This window comes from Drosophila obscura, unplaced genomic scaffold (genome assembly GCF_018151105.1).
Source record: "Drosophila obscura isolate BZ-5 IFL unplaced genomic scaffold, ASM1815110v1 contig_1, whole genome shotgun sequence".
NCBI classification, from domain to species: Eukaryota; Metazoa; Arthropoda; class Insecta; order Diptera; family Drosophilidae; genus Drosophila; species Drosophila obscura.
The window spans coordinates 6,835,729-6,857,723 of record NW_024542679.1 but is presented as its reverse complement, the minus strand read 5'-3'; the positions used below and the strand labels follow the sequence as shown (position 1 = coordinate 6,857,723).

General features: G+C 42.9%; 2 protein-coding genes across 2 annotated transcripts; one reads left to right on the top strand and one right to left on the bottom strand.

The window, feature by feature from the left end:
• Positions 1-3,869: 3,869 nt before the first annotated feature.
• LOC111081119 lies at positions 3,870-6,200 on the top strand. The gene is made up of 3 exons (XM_041592018.1): positions 3,870-4,865; positions 4,933-4,980; positions 6,171-6,200. Exons 1-3 carry the CDS (start codon positions 3,870-3,872, stop codon positions 6,198-6,200), a joined length of 1,074 nt encoding a protein of 357 aa, XP_041447952.1.
• Positions 6,201-18,642: 12,442 nt separating this feature from the next.
• LOC111081118 lies at positions 18,643-19,322 on the bottom strand. Its single transcript, XM_022377068.2, has 2 exons — positions 18,848-19,322; positions 18,643-18,791 (listed from the first exon to the last, which is right to left on the bottom strand). Exons 1-2 carry the CDS (start codon positions 19,283-19,285, stop codon positions 18,783-18,785), a joined length of 447 nt encoding a protein of 148 aa, XP_022232760.2. The 5' UTR covers positions 19,286-19,322; the 3' UTR covers positions 18,643-18,782.
• Between the last annotated feature and the right edge of the window lie 2,673 nt (positions 19,323-21,995).

Here is a 21,995-nt window from a genome sequence, read left to right as displayed (position 1 = left end):
ACCATTCCCCTGCATTCTCCGCCATTCCTTTTGTTTTGTTGCAAAGATACCGTACATACCCCATCCACATATCTTTTTTCATCGCTCGGCAAATGGTTTTACACGCATGTAACTTTACTACGGGTTACGAGTACTCCCTTCCCCCGTTGATTGTCTGCATACATACATACATATATGAATGTATGCCCCATTCGCACTTGCCACTTGCCATTTGCAACATGGTGGCATGGTGGCATGCTGTGGCATGCTGGGGCATGGGGCATGTGTGGTGTGTGCTGTGTGGTTCCGCATATAACAATCACAAAAAACTGCATGTTTTTATTACAAATTGCAATTGTGAAAAATTTTATACATGGCCGCATTGTCCCTCATCCTTTTGCAGCAGCATCATGTCACCAGACCCAGGACCCAGCACCCAGCCACCTAGCAGCTTCCTACATTCTGCTGCTGCACCTGCAACAAAAAGTTGCAAAAGGGCGGGTAAAGGGGAAAAAAGAGTTGATTTTTTTATGTTTTAAAGGAAGGAAGGCAGGCAGGCTCTCTTCCTGGGTGATAGTGTCGCCCCGAAAAATAAACTGCCACATAAAATTCCTGCCGCATATCCCCTGTCGGTGTCGGTGTCTGTGTCTGGGTCTGTCGGTGCCCTTGCCACTTGCTCCACTCGGTGCGGGGTGGAGCGGGGCGTGGCGGCGCATGGCATCGCACTTTTTGTTCCACACTCGCGTGTGTCGTGCGGCATGCATAAAGCAAATGAATTTATTTTTCTCGACTGCCAGTTTTTCAATTTAAATGCTTTTTGCCCCTTTGGCTAGTTTCAGCGCCCCTTTTTCTTTTTCCTCTATTTGTTAGGTATTTTTCTTCCTCTTTTTATTATTAGTTATTTTTTATTGGTTTGTTCGGAATTTTTCGTTAGGTTTTTTTTTTTTTTTTGCGTTTGCTCTTTTTAATATTTTTGTTTATTTTTATAATATGTATAATTTTTTCTTGAGTTTTTATTGTAATTCGCTTTATCCAAACACTTTTTTTTATCAGTCTTCTCCGATTTTCAGTGTGCCATAAATTTTTGCATATTTTCATTAGTTGTCAGCGCTGCTGCTTTTGATGATTTATGCATGTTTTTGATGCGCTCGCTCCACACTCTCTGCCTCTGGCTGCCACTCGTTGCCCACCCTTTGTGAATGCTCTTTCTGCATAAAAAGCGGAGGAGCAATGGGCGAATGAATGGGAGTGCCCACTGCCCACTGCCCACTGGCTATAACAAAAAAAAAAAAATAAAAAAGCAACAAACAAACCTATTAAAAATTTAGTTTGGTAAGGAAAAGTTTTTAAGCTAATGAAAATTTCTGTTGCACCGTTGCCAGTGGCCAGTGGAATGTTAAATGTGGCAACCAGCTGCGACACTGGAATATGGAAATTTTGGCAGAGGGAGTGGAGAGTGTGGAAAGTACAGAGGGGAGTGATTATAGAGTGATTTTTCAATTTGGGAGATACATAATATTTTTATTTTACCTAAATCATTTTATGTCTCTCTAATTTTATTTAAAAGAAATTTCAAAAATATATTTTTAAGTAGAATTTACTTTAATTTCTTGATTCTGGAATATTTAGAGATACACTCCTCAGGAGAATATCCATTATATGGAAGTTAATCTAAACGTATATCATCGTCTGTAATGTGGGTTTCAGGGCTCTACATATATACATACATAATGCGGGTGGTTCCCATAACTGTTGTCCGCTCTCTCTGTCTCTCTTGAAGTCGCGCATAGTAAAGCGGTCGACAGGTATCTGCGCTCTGCTCTGTTTGGGTGTGAAGTGGCAGCTTCCCCTCTCCCACTCCCTCTCCCTCTCCCACTGCTCTTCTCTGTCGACAGCAGCCACATCTGGCTAACGGTGATTGTGATGTTTTCCAAACGCCCACGCCCACATTTCTGCCACTCCCACACGGCCATACTCCAACGAGTGACGTCTCTAATGATTGTTTGACAAACATGCCCATCCGTAGAGCTCTCTTCCCTGCTCTGCTCTGCTCTGCTCTCCGCCCTTCTGCCTGCCCGTCTGTTTGTTTGTACGCCTTTCAGCCTGCCAGTCCTTCATCCGGATTCCAGAGAGCGATGTCCATAGAAGCGGCTCTTCTGGCTCTCTCTTTATTGAATACCAACACTGTGGCAGCAGCAACAGCAGCGGCAGCGTTCCGCTTTGTGGCATCTTTTGGGCGGCATCAGCCGTGCCTCGGACGACATGTACAGGATTTTAAAAATGCCACAGAAAAGCGGCACCATCGAGCGACGAGCAGCAGCGACATGAATTCGAAATTGAAATGACAAAGTAAACGGCGAGAGGTGAAAGTTGAGAACTGGAGAGCTGCCAAGGAATGGAAGGGAAGATGGGATGGGAAGAGCCAAGTGCAAAGCTAAGCAGCGAAGGAAGGAGCAGAGGGAGCAGCAGGAGCAGCGGGACCCAATCCCCCGCTTGAGTTTGACATTTTTGGGTTATGCTGCGATGAACATGGCCCGATATCGCTCTGCTGCCTCATGCCCCATGCCTCATGCCTCAGCGTATTCTCCTGTGCATGCAAATCTCTTACCCAGCAGCAGCAGCAGCAGCAGCCGAGTGGCAACTGTGGCACGGGGCAAGCGTGTGACAAGTGTGGCGGAACGTGGGAAAGAGTAAGCAGCGATTGAGACTTCAACAAATTAATCGCCGTGACTCTGGTTTTGACCGAGTTTACACTTCTTTTTTTTTTTTTGTTATCGCGCTATCCCGCTCTCGCCCTGTCTTTCTTCTTTTGAAAATGTCCTCTGCCCCTTGGCCCCGTATCCTTAGCCGATTCCCAGTTTGCAAATAAATTAGTTTTGCTACGTGAACGACGCAAATCTGAGGTGGGTTTGACAGCAACGTCTCCTCTGGCCTTTGCTTTTTGCTGTGGCGCTTGAGAAGTATTTAGATACCCTCTAGGAGTTGCATGGAACGAGTGTTTGTGGCAAGAACTAAGAGCCAAGAGGCAACCATAGAAGCATGCCAATGCCATTTGTCATTTGCATCAAGCAGAAACGAATGCGGTATCCAGAATTGTGATGATGATTCCACTTTGTTGGTCTCTAAATAGTTGTATTTTATAGTGAAATGCAAAAGATCATGATTAGCGGATAAAAAATAAATAAATTAATTAATAAATTCGCAATGGAACAGAGCTCCTCTCTCACTCTCTCTTAATTTCTCTTTTTTCCCTATTCATTAAAATAAAAGAATTAACAGTCAGCATGAAACATTTCCGTGTGTATCTGTAGATGGCCCTCGCTCTCTCTCTTCCAGAGTGTCTGAGCAATTAAGGGTGGATTTTTACAAAATACCTCCTTAATAGAGCCTCTTACAGGGCATCTTCATTGTCCGTACAGTCACGAAATATTTTTATTTTCCTTCTTTTAAATATTAAAGCGAGTGAAAACTTATCGATTGCGATGGTACGAGTATGCGAAAGGGACAGCAGCCGCTAATTGAAGTGGATTTCTGTGTATGTTTGTGTGTGTGTATGGCAGAGCCATCAATTATCCGTGGCATGCCTTTCCCTCTTCCACCCAGCAGCTAAAAGCATTTACACAGCAGAGGCAGAGGCAGAGGGCGGAGTGCAGGGGGCAGAGGCAAAGGCAGAGCTCTCTAGTTGTAGTTGTAGTTGTAGTCGCAGTCATCACATTAGTGGCTAAGTACTCACCAAATTGTTATCACTTTTTCCTCTTTCCTCGTGCTGTCTCCTGCTGCCTCTTGCTCCTTCCTGCTGTCTCCTGCTGTCTCCTGCTGTCTGCTATTACCTTCTACTGCCTCATACTGCTTCCTCCTGCGTGTGTTCGTTCAGTCGTTGTGCTTGCAACATGCCGCAACCGCCGCGGCTGCACAAGCTGCTCTGCGTGTGCCACATTGTCAGCCACTTCAATGGCCAAAAGTGGATCTGCCAGCTGCTGTGCCTCTACAACCTGCGCTACGACGAGGCCACGCAGCGCTTTGCCTTTGGCCAGCAGGTGCTCGTTTATTGTGCCCACATCTGGTGCCTGTGGAGCGGCGTTATCCTGTTTGTGTACGAGAACCCGACCCATGGCATACTGGACAGATACAAGATCTGTGTGTATGCCCTGCCCGGCATCTATTTTGGGCTGCTGAGGAGATCTTTGCTGCAGACTCTCAATGATATGTTGCACGTTCATCGCGGGCTGCAGCGCACCATGGGCTCGCTCTTTTGTGTGGCCGTTAAGAGAGCCTTCTGTTGGTCCTGCATAATAGCCGGGGAGCTGTTGGCCATCATCTATTGGCAAGTGGCATTGCAGGAGTACCCCCAGGGGCTTTTCCTGTTCAGCTTCCTGCTCTGCTGGTATCTGCAGATACTTTTGCATGTCAATAGCTACATTTGGCTGCAGTCCATCTATGTGGTGATGAATCAGGCATTTGTGGCGCCTCTAAACTGCACAGAAATGCGGATTATGATGAAAAGAATACTGAGAATTCAGCGTCGCTTAAGCAGGATACAAAGGGATGTGGCCCATTGTTTTAGTGTGCATGTCCTGTCGATCATGGTCCTCATATCGGGCCCATTCGTTGTGTGTTTAACCACGTTTCAGCCTGCCTTTGAGGAGCATCGGCAGAGGGTTGTGCTCCTGCACTTTGAGGTGCTGCAGCTGCGTTATATAGCACATCTTTGTCTGCTAATCTGCAGCCTGTTTTTGGCAATAAAAGATTTTAAAACCGAAAGAAATCGTTTTCTCGAGAGCCTTTGGAAGATGTCGCAGCCTGTCGACAGGAGAATCCTGGACGTCAGACAGTCTACGATGTCTCAAAGTCGCTACGAACAGCCACTGGATGTGGTAGATCTGATGGTAAGGGTGCAAAATATATATCTGGGAATTTTGATTATCTATCAACCGATTAATTTGCTTCCTTCAGCTGCTATCTGGAAATCTACCCAGTGATATGCGCGCCACGAAACTGATTGTATGGGAAATACGAATGGAAACGAAAGTTAAACTCACTTCACAGATGAAATCTTTGATTAAATATCTAGTAATGATTTTGCTGCTTGCCTTTCCGTTACTCCTTGTGGACATTTCGAATGGTTTCGATTTGAAATGGGAAATGTATACCCTCGGAAATGATACCACAGCAGCAGCAGCGTATGTCCTCAGTTGGCAGGAAAGGATGGAAATGTCTTGAAATAAACGCAAATAAAAAGCCCCTAGCGAAGCGAAAATAATTATGCAAGGCACGTCCGGGGAAAAAAAGGATTTGAACCAATAAATCAAAGGAGGCAAAAAAAAAATGGGATACTAAACAAACGCCAAGTGGGGGTGTTTGGGGGCGTGCCACCCGTTCGATTTATATACAAAATGTCAAACTGGAAATCTAATGAATGCCATCAATATGGCACTTGTGTCCCCATCATTCTAGGGCCTGCTCCGTTAATTAGCTACCCAATTGAGATTTGTGCAACGTGGCGTATGATTAACACGCGACTAATGAACGTCGCGGATGGGCGGGCTGTGTTGCAAGTGCAGGCTGCTGCCTCTTGCTGCCTCTTGCTGCTGCCTCACATCCATTCGCCTGTGAATGATTGAATTATTGAATCCATTTGCTCGACGGTAGACGGACGGACGTACTCAACCTGTGCACAACTCAATGGGAATTATTGACCACCCGCCACTGCCGCCATCCTGCCCCAGAACTAGCCTTCAGTTCGCTGCACAATGCAAAGCCTGGGCGGGAGAGGGGTGAGGTAACTGATTTCCGTGATTTCTAATTTCCTACATTTTCCCACTGGGGGAACCACCTGGGGAGGGGGAACTTCTCCAATCCGCCAGTTGACTGGCAAAATATTTCTCTCCGATTAACTGCATTCGAAATTTTTGGGTTTGTTTTTGGGGTGGTGTTGCCCTTGCAACATTAATGAGGCACACGCCCCGGATGGGAGTAGTAAGAGTAGTGCCCCATTAGCAGTGCTCATTGTCAGGGCGTCGACTAACACGCAGCAAAACCAATAGAAAACGGTGCAGAAAAGATCAGACGATGTGTAGTCCAAGTGTTTGATACTCTTTAAGGTTTAAGGTTTACTTTCCAGGGTAGTTAATAATTGGAAAAATTATTGAAATATTGAAAACTAAAATTCTACGGATTTTTACTACTTACAGTCACCTAAAGACACTTTTATGCTGCGTTAGAGAGCAGGAAGCGTATAATTTTAAGGCTTTCTACTGGCAGTAATGGAAGAATGGAAGATCTTTGAACAGATCTTAGATATATTCTAAATTTATTCTTTATTGTAGATACCTTTTTTTGGGTAAGGGTATAATACAAACTTAATTGATATGCATGTTGCTGTGTGTGTGTGTGTGTGAGTGTGTGGGGAGTGGACTGTAAATGCAATTTCCTTGTTTCCACTGGCACTCCTCCCGCCAATGCCAATGCCACTACCTCTATTGTTGCCACTGCCACTCCCGCTTTTGTTGCCACTGGCACTCTCGCTGTTGTTGCCACTGCAACTCTGCCTCTTTGCATTCGGTAATCAGTTTGAAATAATTCCAATGTTCAGGGCACATCTATCCCACAGATCTCCTGTCTCCTACTACTACTATATATCCATAGACACCACATTAAAAGGCGACGGCTTCACCAGCCCCCGATAATCATTTGATATGCGGCTCAATAAAATAAAAGCCCCAAAAAATAGAGGACAACAGATAATAGGAAATATACAGAGAGAGAGAGAGAGAGAGAGACACAGAGTGTGCAAGCAAGAGAGACAGACAGAGAGAGCGGAACATGGAGCTTTACGTATTGCAATTTGTGCAAAATGCAAATTTCCTCCACTGATGACAGCCGCAATTTTGTGCCCCATTGTTGTTAGTGCCACACCACACCGAGGGTCGTCTCCACTATTTGTCGTTGTTGTTGTTGTGTTTGTTGTGTTTGCTAACGTCCATTCCCATTGTTGTTAGGCACAGACTCCTCTCGAGTTTAATCATGTGTGTGTGTGTGGTGTGTGTGTGTGTGCAGTAGGGGCAGTTTGGGCCATGTGGCATGGCGTCTGTGTCTGTTCTCTGGTACGGTCACGGATCCACTATTGAGGCAAAATATATAGAAATTTAACTTATTTTGGTGTGTATCGAATTAAATTTGTTGAAATTTTAATATCGAATTAAATTTGTTGAAATTTTAATTTTAACAAATAAAATACGAATTTCAATTAAATTAAATGTATTATTATTATTTATGCAAATTTATGCGAAATTCAAGAACTTCAATTACAAAAACAAAATCAAAAAGAAAACTCAAATTTCTTTGTCGAATTTATTACTATTATTATTAATATTATTATTATTATTACCATTATTACTATTATTATTATTATTATTATTATTATTATTATTATTATTATTATTATTACTATTACTATTATTATTATTATTATTATTACTATTATTAATACATTCATTAATTACATATTTGACGCAGTCACGAATTTGCATAGGGCCTTGTATATCTGTTAAGCCTCACCCTCAGAACTATTGCTATTTGTATGAACCAGAGTGTCCCTTGTGTCATGTCAGACATTGTCGGCTGCATACCAATAAACACAGCAGGCAGGCAGGCAGGCAGCAGTAGCAGCAGCAAAAGCAGGCAGCAGCATCACTGAGCCATAGATAGTCCGAGTTTTAGTCCAAAGCCAAAGCCAATGCCAAAAGCCAGAACCGAGCTGAATTTCTGACTAGAGCCAAATGTCTGTCTGTCTTTTTGTCTGGCTGGTTGGCCACTGGACGGCACAACAATGGTTGACCAGCATTACTGCTCGCTCTCTCTCGCTCTCTCTCTCTCTCTGCTGTCTCTTGTCTCTCCTTTTGATTAACAATGATTGGGCATTATTTTTGCAAATAAATTCGAATGTCCATGAGGATGGGGGATGGAAATAGAGACGAGACGAGACTGGAGTTCATGGCTCAAGAAGGAATTTGTGTTTTGTTTGGCCAATCGTTGACATTTTTCCATGTATTCAAGTTGCACTTTATTGATTTGTGGCATGGGGCCATGTGGCATAATTGCACATTTGCAAGGACACATACAGTACCGATTCCTATGTCCTCCTCCTCCTTCTGCAACGATTGCAGCAGCAGCCAGAAGCCAGCAGCAGCAGCAGCCAGCAGGAAGCTTTTAAGCAAACAGGATGTGTGCCTTGCCTCTCTCTCTCTCTCTCTCTCGAACAGCTTTTAAACGAGGAAAGGATGGATGGATGGAAGGACGGACGGAACAATACTTAGAACAAGTCCGAGAACTTGAAGTGAAAACAATGCATTTGTTATGCAAAGCCTTTGATGTTGTCCTTGGGGTATAAAATGGTGTGTGTGCTGCCTCCTGCCTCCTGCATTGCCTGCTTCCTTCCGTCTGCTGATGCTGCTGCTGCTGCTGCTGCCCCTAAATGCAGGCAGCAACTACTTGTCAATGCCACAAATGATTACGGGGGGGAGGAGGCCCCAAAGTGTTTTGCCTTTTTATCGGGAAAATGTTCTTAAAGTTTTACTCCCGACTTTTCTGTTCGTAGTTGGACTTGCAGTTGGAGTTCCTGTCGAAAGTCGAGGCCTCCCTCCTGCCTCTAATGCCTCTCCTACCAAATGGGTCAACAGCGATATAATCAACTTCTAGAACAAACTTTTTGCCCCAGAACGAGAGAGAGGGAGAGGGAGAGCGACTGACCGAGCGACAGCTCAAACAACAAAATAATTAAGGTCCTTCAAACTTATTGACGTTCTTTTCTTTTGGTGTGGGCAGGAGGCAGGGGAATGCAAAAATAAAAGTTTATACTTTTTTTTTTGTTGGGAAAATTCCAGAGATAATAATTAGGAACGCGCCGGCCGCAAAAAAAAAATGTATACAAAAAATAAAAGAAGAACAAAAGCCAGGAAGTGGCCAAAGAGAGTAAACAGCAAACAGAAAAAAATAAATAAAAGAAAGATGGACCCTCAATAAATATATAAACCATAAAAGAAGGAGTTGGAGAAGGGTCGAAAATTGGAATACCCTTTAAATATATATGTGTACAGGGTATTATAATTCTAGAGAAATGTGAAAGTAATGAAAAGTGCATTTGATTTTATTCAGGAATCTCTCTGCGACTCTGTTTAATGCCCTACAGAAGCCCAGGCTCCAGGTCTAAATTTCTACATAAACGAATGTCGGGCGCACTTAGCAGGCAATTGCGAGATAATTTAATTATGCGGAGAAGGCGAAGGCTGCTGGCAGAAAACAGAAGGACAAGTTGGTGAAGCAGGAAGCATGGCAGAATCAAGGGGACGAGGGGACAGACAGAACGCAGTGAAGCAGCAGGGAGTGCTGCTCTCGGCTCGGCCCAAACAGGATAACAGGATAATGATAACGAAATAAGTAAACCAAAAAGGCTTACAGCACAGCCACAGCTACACGGCCACCGGGCCATAAAGAGCGAAGCGAAAGCACAGATAACATTTGTGTGTGTGTTTGTGTGTGTGGCGGTAAATGAAATGAAAAATGGCCAACGATAGGGCTACGACGCGGCACAGGGAACCAAACGTGTGTGTGTGTGTGTGTGTGTAACGGAGCGATAACAATAATGAGCGCATATCGGTCGGAGTACCGCTGTGGCTTAAACAAATTGCAACCGACTTAATTGCTGCTGCTGCTGGTGCTGCTGCTGCGGCTGCTGAAAGCGGAAGTGTGCCACAAACTTGTCGTCCGGATGTGGATATAAATTTATTCTACAGAGAATACAATGGCCGTGGCAGGCGGACAGGGTGGACAGGTACAGGTACAGATGCTGTGGACAGGACAGGACAGGCAGCAGCTTGTAAATATCTGTGGGCCAGAAGTGAAAATGCCATTAAACACAGCACTCCTAATTAGCGTGGAAAATACTCGCTTAATTTATGCACGAATTGAAAAGGTCAATTTGCCGCCGCGAAGGGAAACAGGACAGGACAGGACAGGACGGGACGGGACGGGACAGGACAAACACAACAAACAGTAACGCTTGGGGCTTAATTTTCCCCGGTTTCCGCGCGCGCTGCCTCGTTTCACATTTGGTTTTTCTCGTTCCACATTAATTTAGCACGTATTTTCGGCATATATTTCTCGATTGTGGTCTATGCAAAATGTTTTGTGTGTCCGATGAGCGAGGATCAGGAGAGCAATGCCTGCCATCTCTCTATTTTGTATTCGCATGGAAAATTTGAATGATTTGTAGTTTTGTGGTGTGGTGTGGAATTATTTAGCTTTTGGTCAAAGGTAAAATGAAAATTCTGCCATTTGTGGCAGACTTCATTTTAAAATGCGTAATGTTGCCCTGTATAGTATTTCCAGGTGCTAGATTTTTTGCAGTTCGTTATTGCTATGGGATTTTTTCTATAGATTTGAATGTCAAATTTCACATTGCTTCGATTTTCGTTGGTTTCCTTTGACTGAGAAAATTCCATGTAGAGAAATTTAACCAAAAAAAAAAAAAATATATATATCTTTCTATGGAAAAAGAAGGAGAAAAGAGAAAATAGAATAAAATCCAATTGTTGCATTTAAGAGGGAGAATTTCCATGAGAATCCATTGCCTCACTATGGGGAGAATTTTCGTGTATATTTTGGGGTAAATTCTTGGTTGATTCATCGATTGATGGATGCATTTTTTTGGTACTACTTTGGTATCACGTGTGGAATCTTTAAGAGTTTCTAAGCATATTCTTTTTAGCTGTAGGTCTTATTGGTAGACCGAATAGATTTGTTGCTGTATTTTATTTGAAAAATTGCTGCTAATATTTCGCCCTTTCGTCTAGAGCCTGCTATAGGCTAACTACTAACCCTTAGCCAGTATATAATAATTTTCCCATATACTTTTCTTCCATTTTCTATACCTTCCTTCGTTCGTGGCTCCGTCTGTCGCGTCAGAGCCAATGGCTGAAATGGCTTTAAGAAATCATATTACGGTTAACTGGTTAACGGTTAAGCAATGTGCATGTCAAGCACATTGCCACACTGGAAAGTTTGTTGCCCCAGCTGTAGGTGGCACAGTGCACTTTCAGTTGCAGTTGCAGCTGCAGCTGCATGTTGCATGCAAGACAGAGAAAGAGAGAGAGAGAGGGAGTGTGAGTGGTGCCCCTAGGCAGAACAGAAACAGAAGAACGCCTTGGCGCCCTCGTTTCAGTTTCAGTTTTTCCTCGCAGTTCCTTGTGCAATAATTAAGTGAGTGCCAAGTAGAGTGAAGCGTGAAGGAGTCCTCATTTGGCCACCCTCCCACCACCCCTGGCACCCTGGAAAATTCATGCGTTAACAAAATGGTGGAGATGGATGGCGAATCAGTGGGAAAAACAGCAGACGTAGAAGCAAGCGAGCGAGTTCTCGAGGGGAAAGGGACCCTACTGCAAGGATGTGGTGTGTTTGTGTGTGTGTGTGTGTGTGTGTTATATTTTGGCTACGCTTGCGGGGGGCAACGAAGGAACGCGACGGCTGAGTAAACGTTGCACGCATGAGAAATCAAAAGGCGGACGCCACGCACACCCAGCTGCTCCTCAAGTGGCAGCTCCTTGGACCTCCGCCCCCCACCACAAGTGGCAGCGGCGACTCCTTGAAGGAGCTGTGGCTCCCTCCCCCCCCCCAAAACTGTTGCCATATGAACGGAATGGAATCGACAACTCCTTGGGGGCAGCCAACGGCTGCTGGGTGTAAAATTGCGTAAGAATTGAAGGGGGAAAATTTTAAAATTACAATAACTGTCGTCGGATGGCGAAAAGAAGCTGGAAAAACACATGTGAGGGGGAATTGGGAGAAATAAACATTCGAGAGAAAAGGAGAAACAATTGAATGCTGCGGGAAATTAATAAGAAGCAGTTGGTTGGTATGTTGGCAGGGGGGGGGGGACAAGTGCAAGAAAATAATTGCTCAAAAAATGTGAAGGAAAATAAAAGGAAAATATCGAACGACTTTAGTGACTTTTCGAAGGAATTTATTGGGGAATCTTTTAACAGTTTTATTGATGGGCTTTTCGGGGGTAAATAATAATTCGTGTAATCTTTGAGAATAATTCAGAATCAGGAAACCAGGAAATAATGGATGATTTATGTGGTAATGCTCTGCGAATAAATTCTCAATCTTTCAGTTTCAACAGCTTTCCATCTCTATAAGAGTTGCCCTTTAATACACTTTAGATGGTTACAAATTTTCGCTTAATTTTCGCCCTCCACTCACTTGCTAGTCTGCCACTTGATGTGTTCTTGCCACACACACATACACTTGAGATGAGATGAGAGGACACCACACGTAAACTGCCGCAACACGCATTCACTTATTTTGCCATCAAAATGTTCCAGCACTTGAAATCAAATTTAAACATTTTCGTTGCTCGACCTTCGACCCCCGCCCACGAACGAGACACCCACGCGCACACACACACACACACACAGAACGATACACGACACACAAGACAACACTCACATCTATGTACGATATCTATGTATCTAACTATGACATGTATTTATCCCCTGAGCATATCTCGCATCCTCCTGCAAATGTGCGTAGTTTTTCTTACGTTTTTCTTTCACATTTTTTTTTTTCCATATTTTTTGTAGTTTTTTTCCGCAGGTTCTACTGCTTGTAGCTTTCCCTACTTCTACTTCGACTTTTCCCAGCATTGACGCTACTTTTTCCACCTTCTCCTTGGCTCGTAGCGGCTGTGCCTCCTTTTCCCTGGCCCGTAGCTCCTGTTCCTCCTTTTCCCTGGCCCGTAGCGGCTGTTCCTCCTTTTCCCTGCTTCTGCTGCTGTGCCTCCTTTCCCTGCTTCTGCTGCTGTGCCTCCTTTCCCTGCTTTTGCTGCTGTGCCTCCTTTTGCCTGACTTCTGCTGCTGTGCCTCCTTTTCTCTGACTTCCAGCTACCCCGTGCGTACCCCTGCCCCATCCCCTGGTTGATTTTTTTTCCTTTTGAGGCAAGCGACACGTACTTCCGCTCATGAGCCAAAGCCAATGGCCAAAGGCAAACTAGAGGCAGCAGAATGATGGCCAACAACTACTCCGAATGATGGCTAGAAAAAGCTGGCAATACTAATACTAATACCCATAGCTCACACACACACACACACACAGTAACATACATACATATATATGTATATATATTTTTTAACATTGTAACGAGATAATATTTTTTCAACATATTCATGTGTGGGAGCAGTGAATGGTGTGGGCGGGGGGGCAGGTCTAAATGATATTACCTGAAGGAACATCAACATGACTGACAGACAGAAGGGGGGAGGAAGGAGCAAGGGGGAGGAAGGAGCACCATCAAGAAGAGGAGCCGCAGGAGTTTGATAAGCAGAGAAGCGGCAGGCAGAGTCATTCGCAGGGGGGCGGATGGGCGTGCATGTGCGCTGCACTAACGCCACACTAACGGAAACCGGATGTGCTTCGGCTTGGCAGTTGTGAAGTGATGTTTAGGCCAACAGAACGAGCATGCGGCATGCGGCATGCGGCATGGGGGCAATGCTGGCTCATGAGCTCTGGCCGCTCACTGCCTTCTCATTCGTGCCTCAATGCTTGCCTCCCCGTGTACGATGTGCGATGTGCGAACTCTCGCCCGTAGGCATCATCGAGTGCCACGTTTTATGTCTTGCCAATGGCAGTGGCAGCGAGGCAGACGAGGCGACTCCATAAGAGTCATATGTGTATGTGTATGTGTGTGTGTGTGTGTGTGGAGCCTCTGTTATGGCCCCAAAGGCGCCACTCACACTAGATATGCCGCCCGCTCTGCCACACTTGCTGGAACACCCTCCAACCCCCACTAGATGTGACAGCATAAATCGCTGCTCTAGCTACGGGGGGCAATACTAGATATAGAGAGACAGTGCCACAGGGAGAGAGGGTAAGAGAGAGAGAGAAGAGCGACACACAGAGAAGAACAATAAAGCCATATTGGCAATTTAATGTGCTGCAAAACATTTGTAGATTCGATTTGCTCTGTGCCCGAAGAAGAGCCAAGAAGACAAGACGGCAACACGCATACGCAACGTATGCCACACACATACACACACACACACATACACAAACGATGCGAATGCGAATGTGGCACTGTATGGCTGCTGTGTGAGTGGGCGTGGGGCATGGTGACTGGAGTGCATTCTAAACAGCAACCAGAACGATAAGCACGTAGTCGTCTCCACAGAGAAAAGTGACAGAGTGGGAGGGAGGGAGGTAGGGGAGTATTGCATAACTGTGTTGCAGCTGCAACGTGGCTTAGTTTACCGTTTACTTATCTTTTGGACACACACACACACACACCTTCAATAAAACCCTGTCCCCCGGCGAGTCTTAGAACTGCTTCATTTGCAATCTTGCAACCAGATGCCAAGAAAATATACAGAAAAAATAGAGAATGCAAGGGCAAGCGTGGCCTTTGAGCAACTGAAGCACAAGACACCCTCAAAGATCTACAGATCTTAATGATAGATAGATTAGGCATCTAAATCTAATGAGTTCTCATCACAGAAAATTGCCTTCTATCTAATATTTCTTAAGATGTCTAAATATATACCTAAAGATCCACATTTTCCATAGCAAATGTGAATTTTGTTGTGTTTTTGTTGGAATTTCTTTATTTTTCTTGAAAATAATTATATTCTAAGCTGATCCAAAATGCTTTCTCATATGTTAGAGCTTCAAGCAAAACTGATCACCATTGCAATACGCTCGTTGGAAGGGTATAAATGGGAAAATACCATTAAGGAATAACCAAACCAATGACCCTCATTCCGTGGGCAGCATTCCTCTTTCTTGCTCTCTCTCTCTCTCTCTGCTTGCTATCTTTCTTTATCTCTGACAGCCCTTGCCCTCTCTCTCTCTCTCTCTCTCTCTCTCTCTCCTCTCTCTCATCTCCGATTCTCTGGCAGCAACATTCTCAAAGGGCGCCACTGCCATCGCTCGTTCGCTTCATTGTCGTTTGCATATTTTTCGTTGTAATTTTCTCGTTTTCAGAATTTGTGTAAATTCGACCTTACACCCTCTCTCGGATGCCCCTCGTATACCCCCTGCTTATGTGTATGCAGAAGGTGAAAATCTGTTTAGCGTCCACGTTGTGCCGTGTGGCATCCACTAAGAGAGAGAGGGAGAGGGAGTGAGAGAGCGTGCATCAAAATGCATTTATGCAAAGGCCAATGGAAACTTACAACGGAATTAAGTCAGCCTCTGGACGGGTCGGAATGGAAAAACACCCCCCCACCCCATCATCCCCACGACTGCTGATGACAGAAAGAGAGTTTCACAATGGAGAGGTGGGCGTGGGTAACAGAGGGGGTGTAGCGGGTGACTGGTGTGCGGGCGGTAAAAATATCTGTGGCAACGGGGGAAAATATATCAATGTATCAGAAAAATGTTTGTGGAATTTTTCCAAGCCAAAGATGAGATTTTTTTTTTTGTACATTTTCGGAATTTTTCTTTTCCTCTGAATGATAAATAATTTAAAGGGAAAGGAACATTCTATTGTTGTTGCTGTTCTTTTAAACCTAAAATAATATTTCAATATGTGAATAAAGTATTTGTTGTGTGTGCGTGTGTGTGGGAGGGGAACAAAGATTCCTTTATACAAAATAAAATATGAATTGAAACATTTTTATAGGTAAAAATATCTCAATAAAGATTTCAGTAAATGTTGTTCCCCCGCCAGCGTTTCGATTTGTGTTATTTAAAGGGAGTATCTATCAAAGGCATTTTTTATATGTTTAATCACAAATACTCAACGAATATATCAGTTTTTTTTTTACTGTTATGTAAATTTGCTTCATGTTTTTGTTGTCCATCTTCGCCATATGCTAATCTATATTCAAACTAGTGTCGCAATCCTTATCTGCTGCCTCAAAATATGCTCGTAACTGCTCTATAATGAGAGCCAATCAACGAAGGAACCCCTGAACTTTATTCCTGTCAATAAATGCAAATGGTTTTTCGCTTTTTGCACACACACAAAACCCACAACTTTAACGACGTTTTACGATGCGGCAGGGATTATAAAATCAGAGGCCAAGAAATAGGCCATAAAACAGACATTCGAATAGACATTATTTCATCATCAATTCCAATGCTAGCACCTCCATATCCAGCCCCCCTCCCACCGATAGAATAGATTGTGTATTCGGCAAACAATAATAAAAAGAGGGTGGGAGACGAAACTTTATATGAAATCACAAATTTAGAAATAATGTTTAGAGTTTTAGCCATAAAGTGGATTTTGGCAGGGGGGCGGAATAATATTCTTCCCACTGCTGACAGAATTTTGATAGAGTGTTTTCCTAATAAATTGTTATACGATTTGTGGTGTGTGGTGTGGTGTTTGCTAATAGCTGCAAAAGTCAACGAAAGCTAATGCTGTTGACAGCTAACACACACACATGCACACACACACACTTATAGATATGCCCAGAAATAGTGGGAGGCAAGTTGGGTACAAATTGCATTACATATGTATATATATATGTAGGTATGTATGCCCCACCGCATCAAGCGTATTTTGGGCAGCATTTGGCAATTGACTTTAATTACTTTGCCATCAAAAAGTCATGCAACAGCAGCAGCAGCAGGCAGCAGAGCTCATGGTTCCGTCAGTGTCGTTGTGTGTGTGTGTGTGTTTTAGACCACGACGATGTCATCAGCTGCTGCTGCTGCTGCTGCTGTGTGTGTGTGTGTGTGTGGTGGAAACACGAGGAGAACTTTCATTAGTTTTTTGGCTCCCCCGTCGGCTGTCTGCCTGCTGCTGCTTGGAAGCCACTAAAAGTCATCTTTACATTGCATCCAAGTGCCACACCACAGCAGATGTACCTTCCTACCTCCTTGCAGGCACAATTGTACCTACAGCTCCCTCCTCCCGCTGCTGCTGCTGCCTGCTGCATAGTTTCTACCTCCTACCGCACTCAGATACTCGTGGCCCCATGCCCTCATTCCGGCATTCCCCGAGACATCTCTTATATGAAAACAGTTTGTGAAATTTAATTTTCAGCACACTTGATTTTTGAAATGGCATCAGGCAGACAGGCAGACAGTCAGACGAAGGACAGGAGGCGAGAGGACTCCATAGAGCAATGAAATTTGCTGTTAATTTGTACAGTAAATGTCTCTATTAAATTTTAAATTGGTTTTACCCACTCTCTCTCTGTCTGTCTCTGTGTCTCTTTATTGCTGGTAAATTTTATGAATTGGCTACACATTCAGAAGAAAAAAAAAAGATTTTAAAAACGTGTTCAAGTTGGTCGGGAGAGGTGAGGAGGTAACATGTACTTGTAGCAGTGCGGAGAGCGGATGCATTCGATGCGAAGGATGTGGACAGGATATACCAGGGAAATATCAGTAAAAAAACGAATAAAGCGAAGAGAGGGGAAGAATAACAGAAGCAAAAGGAGATGGAGATAGAGGAACGAGTAACAGAGTAACGGCAGTGGAGGTGGAAGTAAAAGAGCGAACAACCAAAAAGGTGAAAAAGGAACGAAGCGAGAGAGGCAATCGGGGCAATAAATAAGTTTTATATTTACAATATGCCAGGGGCCAGCCCTGGGGGGGTCTGGAATGTACAGAAGGAAAGTTCTTTCAAAGTTTTGCCATTTAAATGGCTGGTTTAAAAAGCTGCGCTTGTTGAATCCGTAATAACCATAGATACAGCTACAGATACATGCACTTGAAGATACATACATATGTGTGTGCCCTTGTGTGTGTGTGTGTGTGTGTGTGTGGCACTGTTGTTGCAACAACTGGTTGTGCAACGATTCATTGCTGCCGCCATTCATGTCATGTATTTTCCATCTTAAATGTTTACTTACTCTTCCGGAAACGGTTTCGGATTGCAGGCAGGAGAGGCGACAGAAGCCACACCGCACCACACACCGGAAGTTGTGTTCTGTTTTTTATTTCATTTTCGTTTATGATGCTGCTTTTTGTGGCTTGCGTCGCAACATGTGGCATGGGGCATTCATCCGCTTGTCCTTTGGATGTTTATTCCTGGCAATTACATCACATATACGATTGCTTTTGGTGGAAGCTCCTGGGAGCTATCCCCCGCCCGAATAGAGCACACAACTGTGGAGCAGCCGTGTTGCGCATCGTAAATGACTGAATGGGGGGCAGGGAAGAACAGCACTAATCTCTAGCAAAGCGACTCATTGGGGGGCTGTCGTTGTGACTTGGATGCCATGCAATTAACATTTTATATGCCGCCCAACATTTGGGGAGCATCTTTACGATTTAGTAATCGTATGTGTCTCTTTAATTGTTTTGGAATTGGAACCCAAAAGGAAGAACTGAATTGAAATAACTGAAATAATATAATTTGGAAGACATACAGGAAAACGTCTGGATTACTGAATTCTTCTGTATTTTAGTATTCTGTATCCCTTTAAACCCCTTAAAATATTTATTTATTTAAGATTATTGAGAATATACTTCTAAAATGTTTTTGTTTTCCTACAGATTTCTCAAATTACGTTTGTTTGCTCTGGAATTGGAATTACTGCAATTTAGAAAAGGTACTGTGACATTCTTTTTATCCTTTAAAACATTTTCATCAACTAAAAAATATATTATTTAAATATTTCTTTTAAAAAACAAAGATTACAAGGCTTACAAGGTCATTGGGAATCCATTTATCCTGACTGCAAAAAATACTTTTCCTTTTTACACTTTTTCAGAGATTTATTCTTTAATTTTAAATATTGTTTTTAGCCAACTTAAAGAAACATTTACCACCAATGATCCTACTTTTTGCACATTTAAATCACCTAAAAGTTAAAGATATAGATAAAGAATTAAAGGTGCAGGGCAGGGTGCAACATACCGGATGGTGATATTTGCTCTGTTGTAAGTTCGTGAGCATTTGCCAGGCTCTGGCACCGTTTTGCATGACATCCGAAGCATCAGGATCGCTGCATTTGGCACGATATTCATTCATAAAATTGCTAAAAGCCTTGCAGGAACGCCAAATGATGCAATGATTCGGCGACTGAGAGTTGGATGGTACATCGTTTAAATAAATAATGTACTGCTCTCCCGCCTTTTTTACGCATTTCTTCATGGGTTTGGGCTTGCTGAATCTCTTCTGCAGTTTGGATTTGCTTTTGCGGCAAGACTTCTTTGGCTTTCGATTGGATTTGCAATTCAAATTGGCTCTGCACATGGATTTGGCCTGGGATTTGCATATGGGCTTCTTCCTGCAGGATTTCTTTCGCCTTTTCACAGTCGTCAACTTTCGTCGTTGGCAAGCACTTTGTTGCATGGATTTCAGATTAAACTTGGTGGGCTTTAAACGATTTTTATCCTGAAGAGTGATTAAAAAGAATTTAGGGAATCAAGGGAATAAATGGAACTGTACTGGTACTGCTTACTGTTGCAAAGTTGCGCTTCTGTTTTGGCGTCAGCTTGCCCCATGCCTTGGCGCTGCAGACCAAAGCCTCGAATGGATTGATATGCTTATGCTCTCGCTGGTATTGTCGCATAAACTTGAGAAATGCTTGCGGATTTGAATAGTTTTTGGTGCTACATTTGGCACACATTTTATAAAAGCTAATTATAAATTTCGATGTTTTGTTGTTGGTGAACAAAAAATACTTTTTGGACACTGAAAATGTTTTCTATACAAATTTCAATGCCTTCTCTTCTATGAAAAAAAAAAAACATATTCCTTCTTTTTCATGTAAAAATTTCATTAGTATTGTCCCAAATTTGATTTCTTCTTGATAATTACATTTATTTGTTGGACCAACAAATGAGTTTTACCCACCAGTTTCCCTGCGAGTGGTTTTTTTTTTTGGGGAAAGTAATTAGGCAAAAAACTTGGCCAACTTTCTACTGTCTCTTTGTTTTCTTTTTGGTTTTACTTTTATTTTCTTTTGTTTTTATGCCATCATCTCACGTTTGACGAGCCTTGACATGGGAAATAAGCCAAAACAGTAGAAAACCAAAACCTCGCATAGGAAATTGCGGAAAAAGGCACAAAAGCAAAAGAAAAATCAGTCAGAGCGCTGACACGTGCCTCGACACTAAGATACCCGGTGTTTTATTGGTCTACTTGGATACTTTCTTAAGGGTGCTAGAAAATACCCATAAATACTAAAAATACGAATACATATCTATAAAGAGCACTGAAAAATACTACAAATATGAGGGAATAAATGACAATATATTCATTTAAAATAGCAGATGCTGTAGCATTAATAAGTAATAATAATAAAAAAAATTAATTAATAATAATTAATTAATAAATCCTAAGCCAGGTGCTTAAAGAGCCAAACGTCAGGGTGCGCTTCAATACGTTTTCGGAATAAATTCTGTCTTTAAAATTAAACCGATAGAAAGTTGTTTCTGCCTGGCAATTGCACAAATTGAATATACCCACGCCCCATGTAATGCTTGAATACAGGGTATAACCAGAGGCCTTGTCAATTTTCTACGTGCAACCCATAAAGTTGATGTGTAATTTCTGTGTGTTTTTTTTTCAAGGATAGAGAACTTTTCCAAATTCTATTACAAGTTTTACAATTGTATTACGACGGAGCGCTCAAGCGCTGTCTCTCCCTCCCAGTATTTCTTCCACTTTCTCCTTAATAAACCATCACTAATAGGTAGAACAAGGAAACCTCTGAAAACAGATACTTTTTAAAAGAAGAAAATTCTGCTTGAAAAATGTATCAAAACTTCCAGCATTTAAAGCCGCTTAGCAGCAGTTTCCAATTTTCATGGGCCACACAAATAAAATAAACACAAGAAGAGAGACGAAAAAAAAGAGAGGAAAAACTAAGCACGAAGAAAATTGAGTGCTAGCGTAGGAGGAAAAAAAAAACACAACGCAAACAAAAGTAAATGAAATTTCCGCTTAGAACAAGACGCTCTCACACTCTGCCACTCCTGGGAAGTATCTTTTCAGTATATCAATAACTACAGATACTCGGATATAGGATATGGAATACACATACATATATGAGGAAGGGGAGGCAGGCAGGCAGGAGGTTCTGGCTGTTTGTTTGTGCTGCCAAATGAAGCCGAAGCCAAAGCCAAAGCCAAAGCCTTAGCCTCCTGCCTTTTGTTTGTATGTTTGTTGTTTTTTTTTTTTGCAATTTAAAGTGCCGGAAATATGTTTTAGCTTTATGGGTTTTTAGCGCCCTCTCTCCAACATCTCCACATCATCCAATCTTCCAATCTTGCCCCCATTGTTCCCTCCCCCTTGAAACTGCTTCCAAATTACTGCGTCTAGCCGCACTGCAAAGAGAACGAGAGAGAGAGAGAGAGGAAGTCGTTGTCGGAGATAGATAATATCTTTTGATTAGTGGCAACCGCACCAAACTTTAATTAAATTCTCGCACACACAATTCTCTTCGCTCCGCTCGGATGCTGCTTCTGTGTGGGGAAAGTTTATGCAGCATTTGCCCCGCCATGTCACCAGATATAAGTTTTGCCAACGCCCCAAACGGAGGGACACTCATATGCGTGACAGAGAAAAAGACAGAGAGAGAGAGAGAGAGATAGTGAGTCCAGAGGAGTTCCTTTGTTTGCCATTAGACCAGACCAGACAGCCAGAGAAGCGGACAGCGAAGGCTTTAAGTTTTCAACTGGAATATTACAAAGAACAAAACAAAAAAGGCTGAGCGTGAGAGTGCTAGAGTTGCTAGGGCTAGACCAAAATGTACCCCTTAGTAGAGTAGAGGAGATCTGAAAAGATCTAGAAGAAAAAAAACCCCTACTTTTAGGTGGGTTTTAGGCTTTTAGGTTTTAGGGTATTACTGCATGAATCCCTCTTATAAAATTGAAGTATTATTCCTACAAATTAGTGGCATAAACCTGTCATTTAATGATTTATTCTAAAGCTTGCATTAATATGAATTCAGATCTTTAAAAAAATATCCCTTTGTGTGTTACTCAAAAGAAGTCTGATTAAATGTTTCCCTGTGTTTGCTGATGAATTCTGTAGCTTCCGTCTGTCTGTTACATAC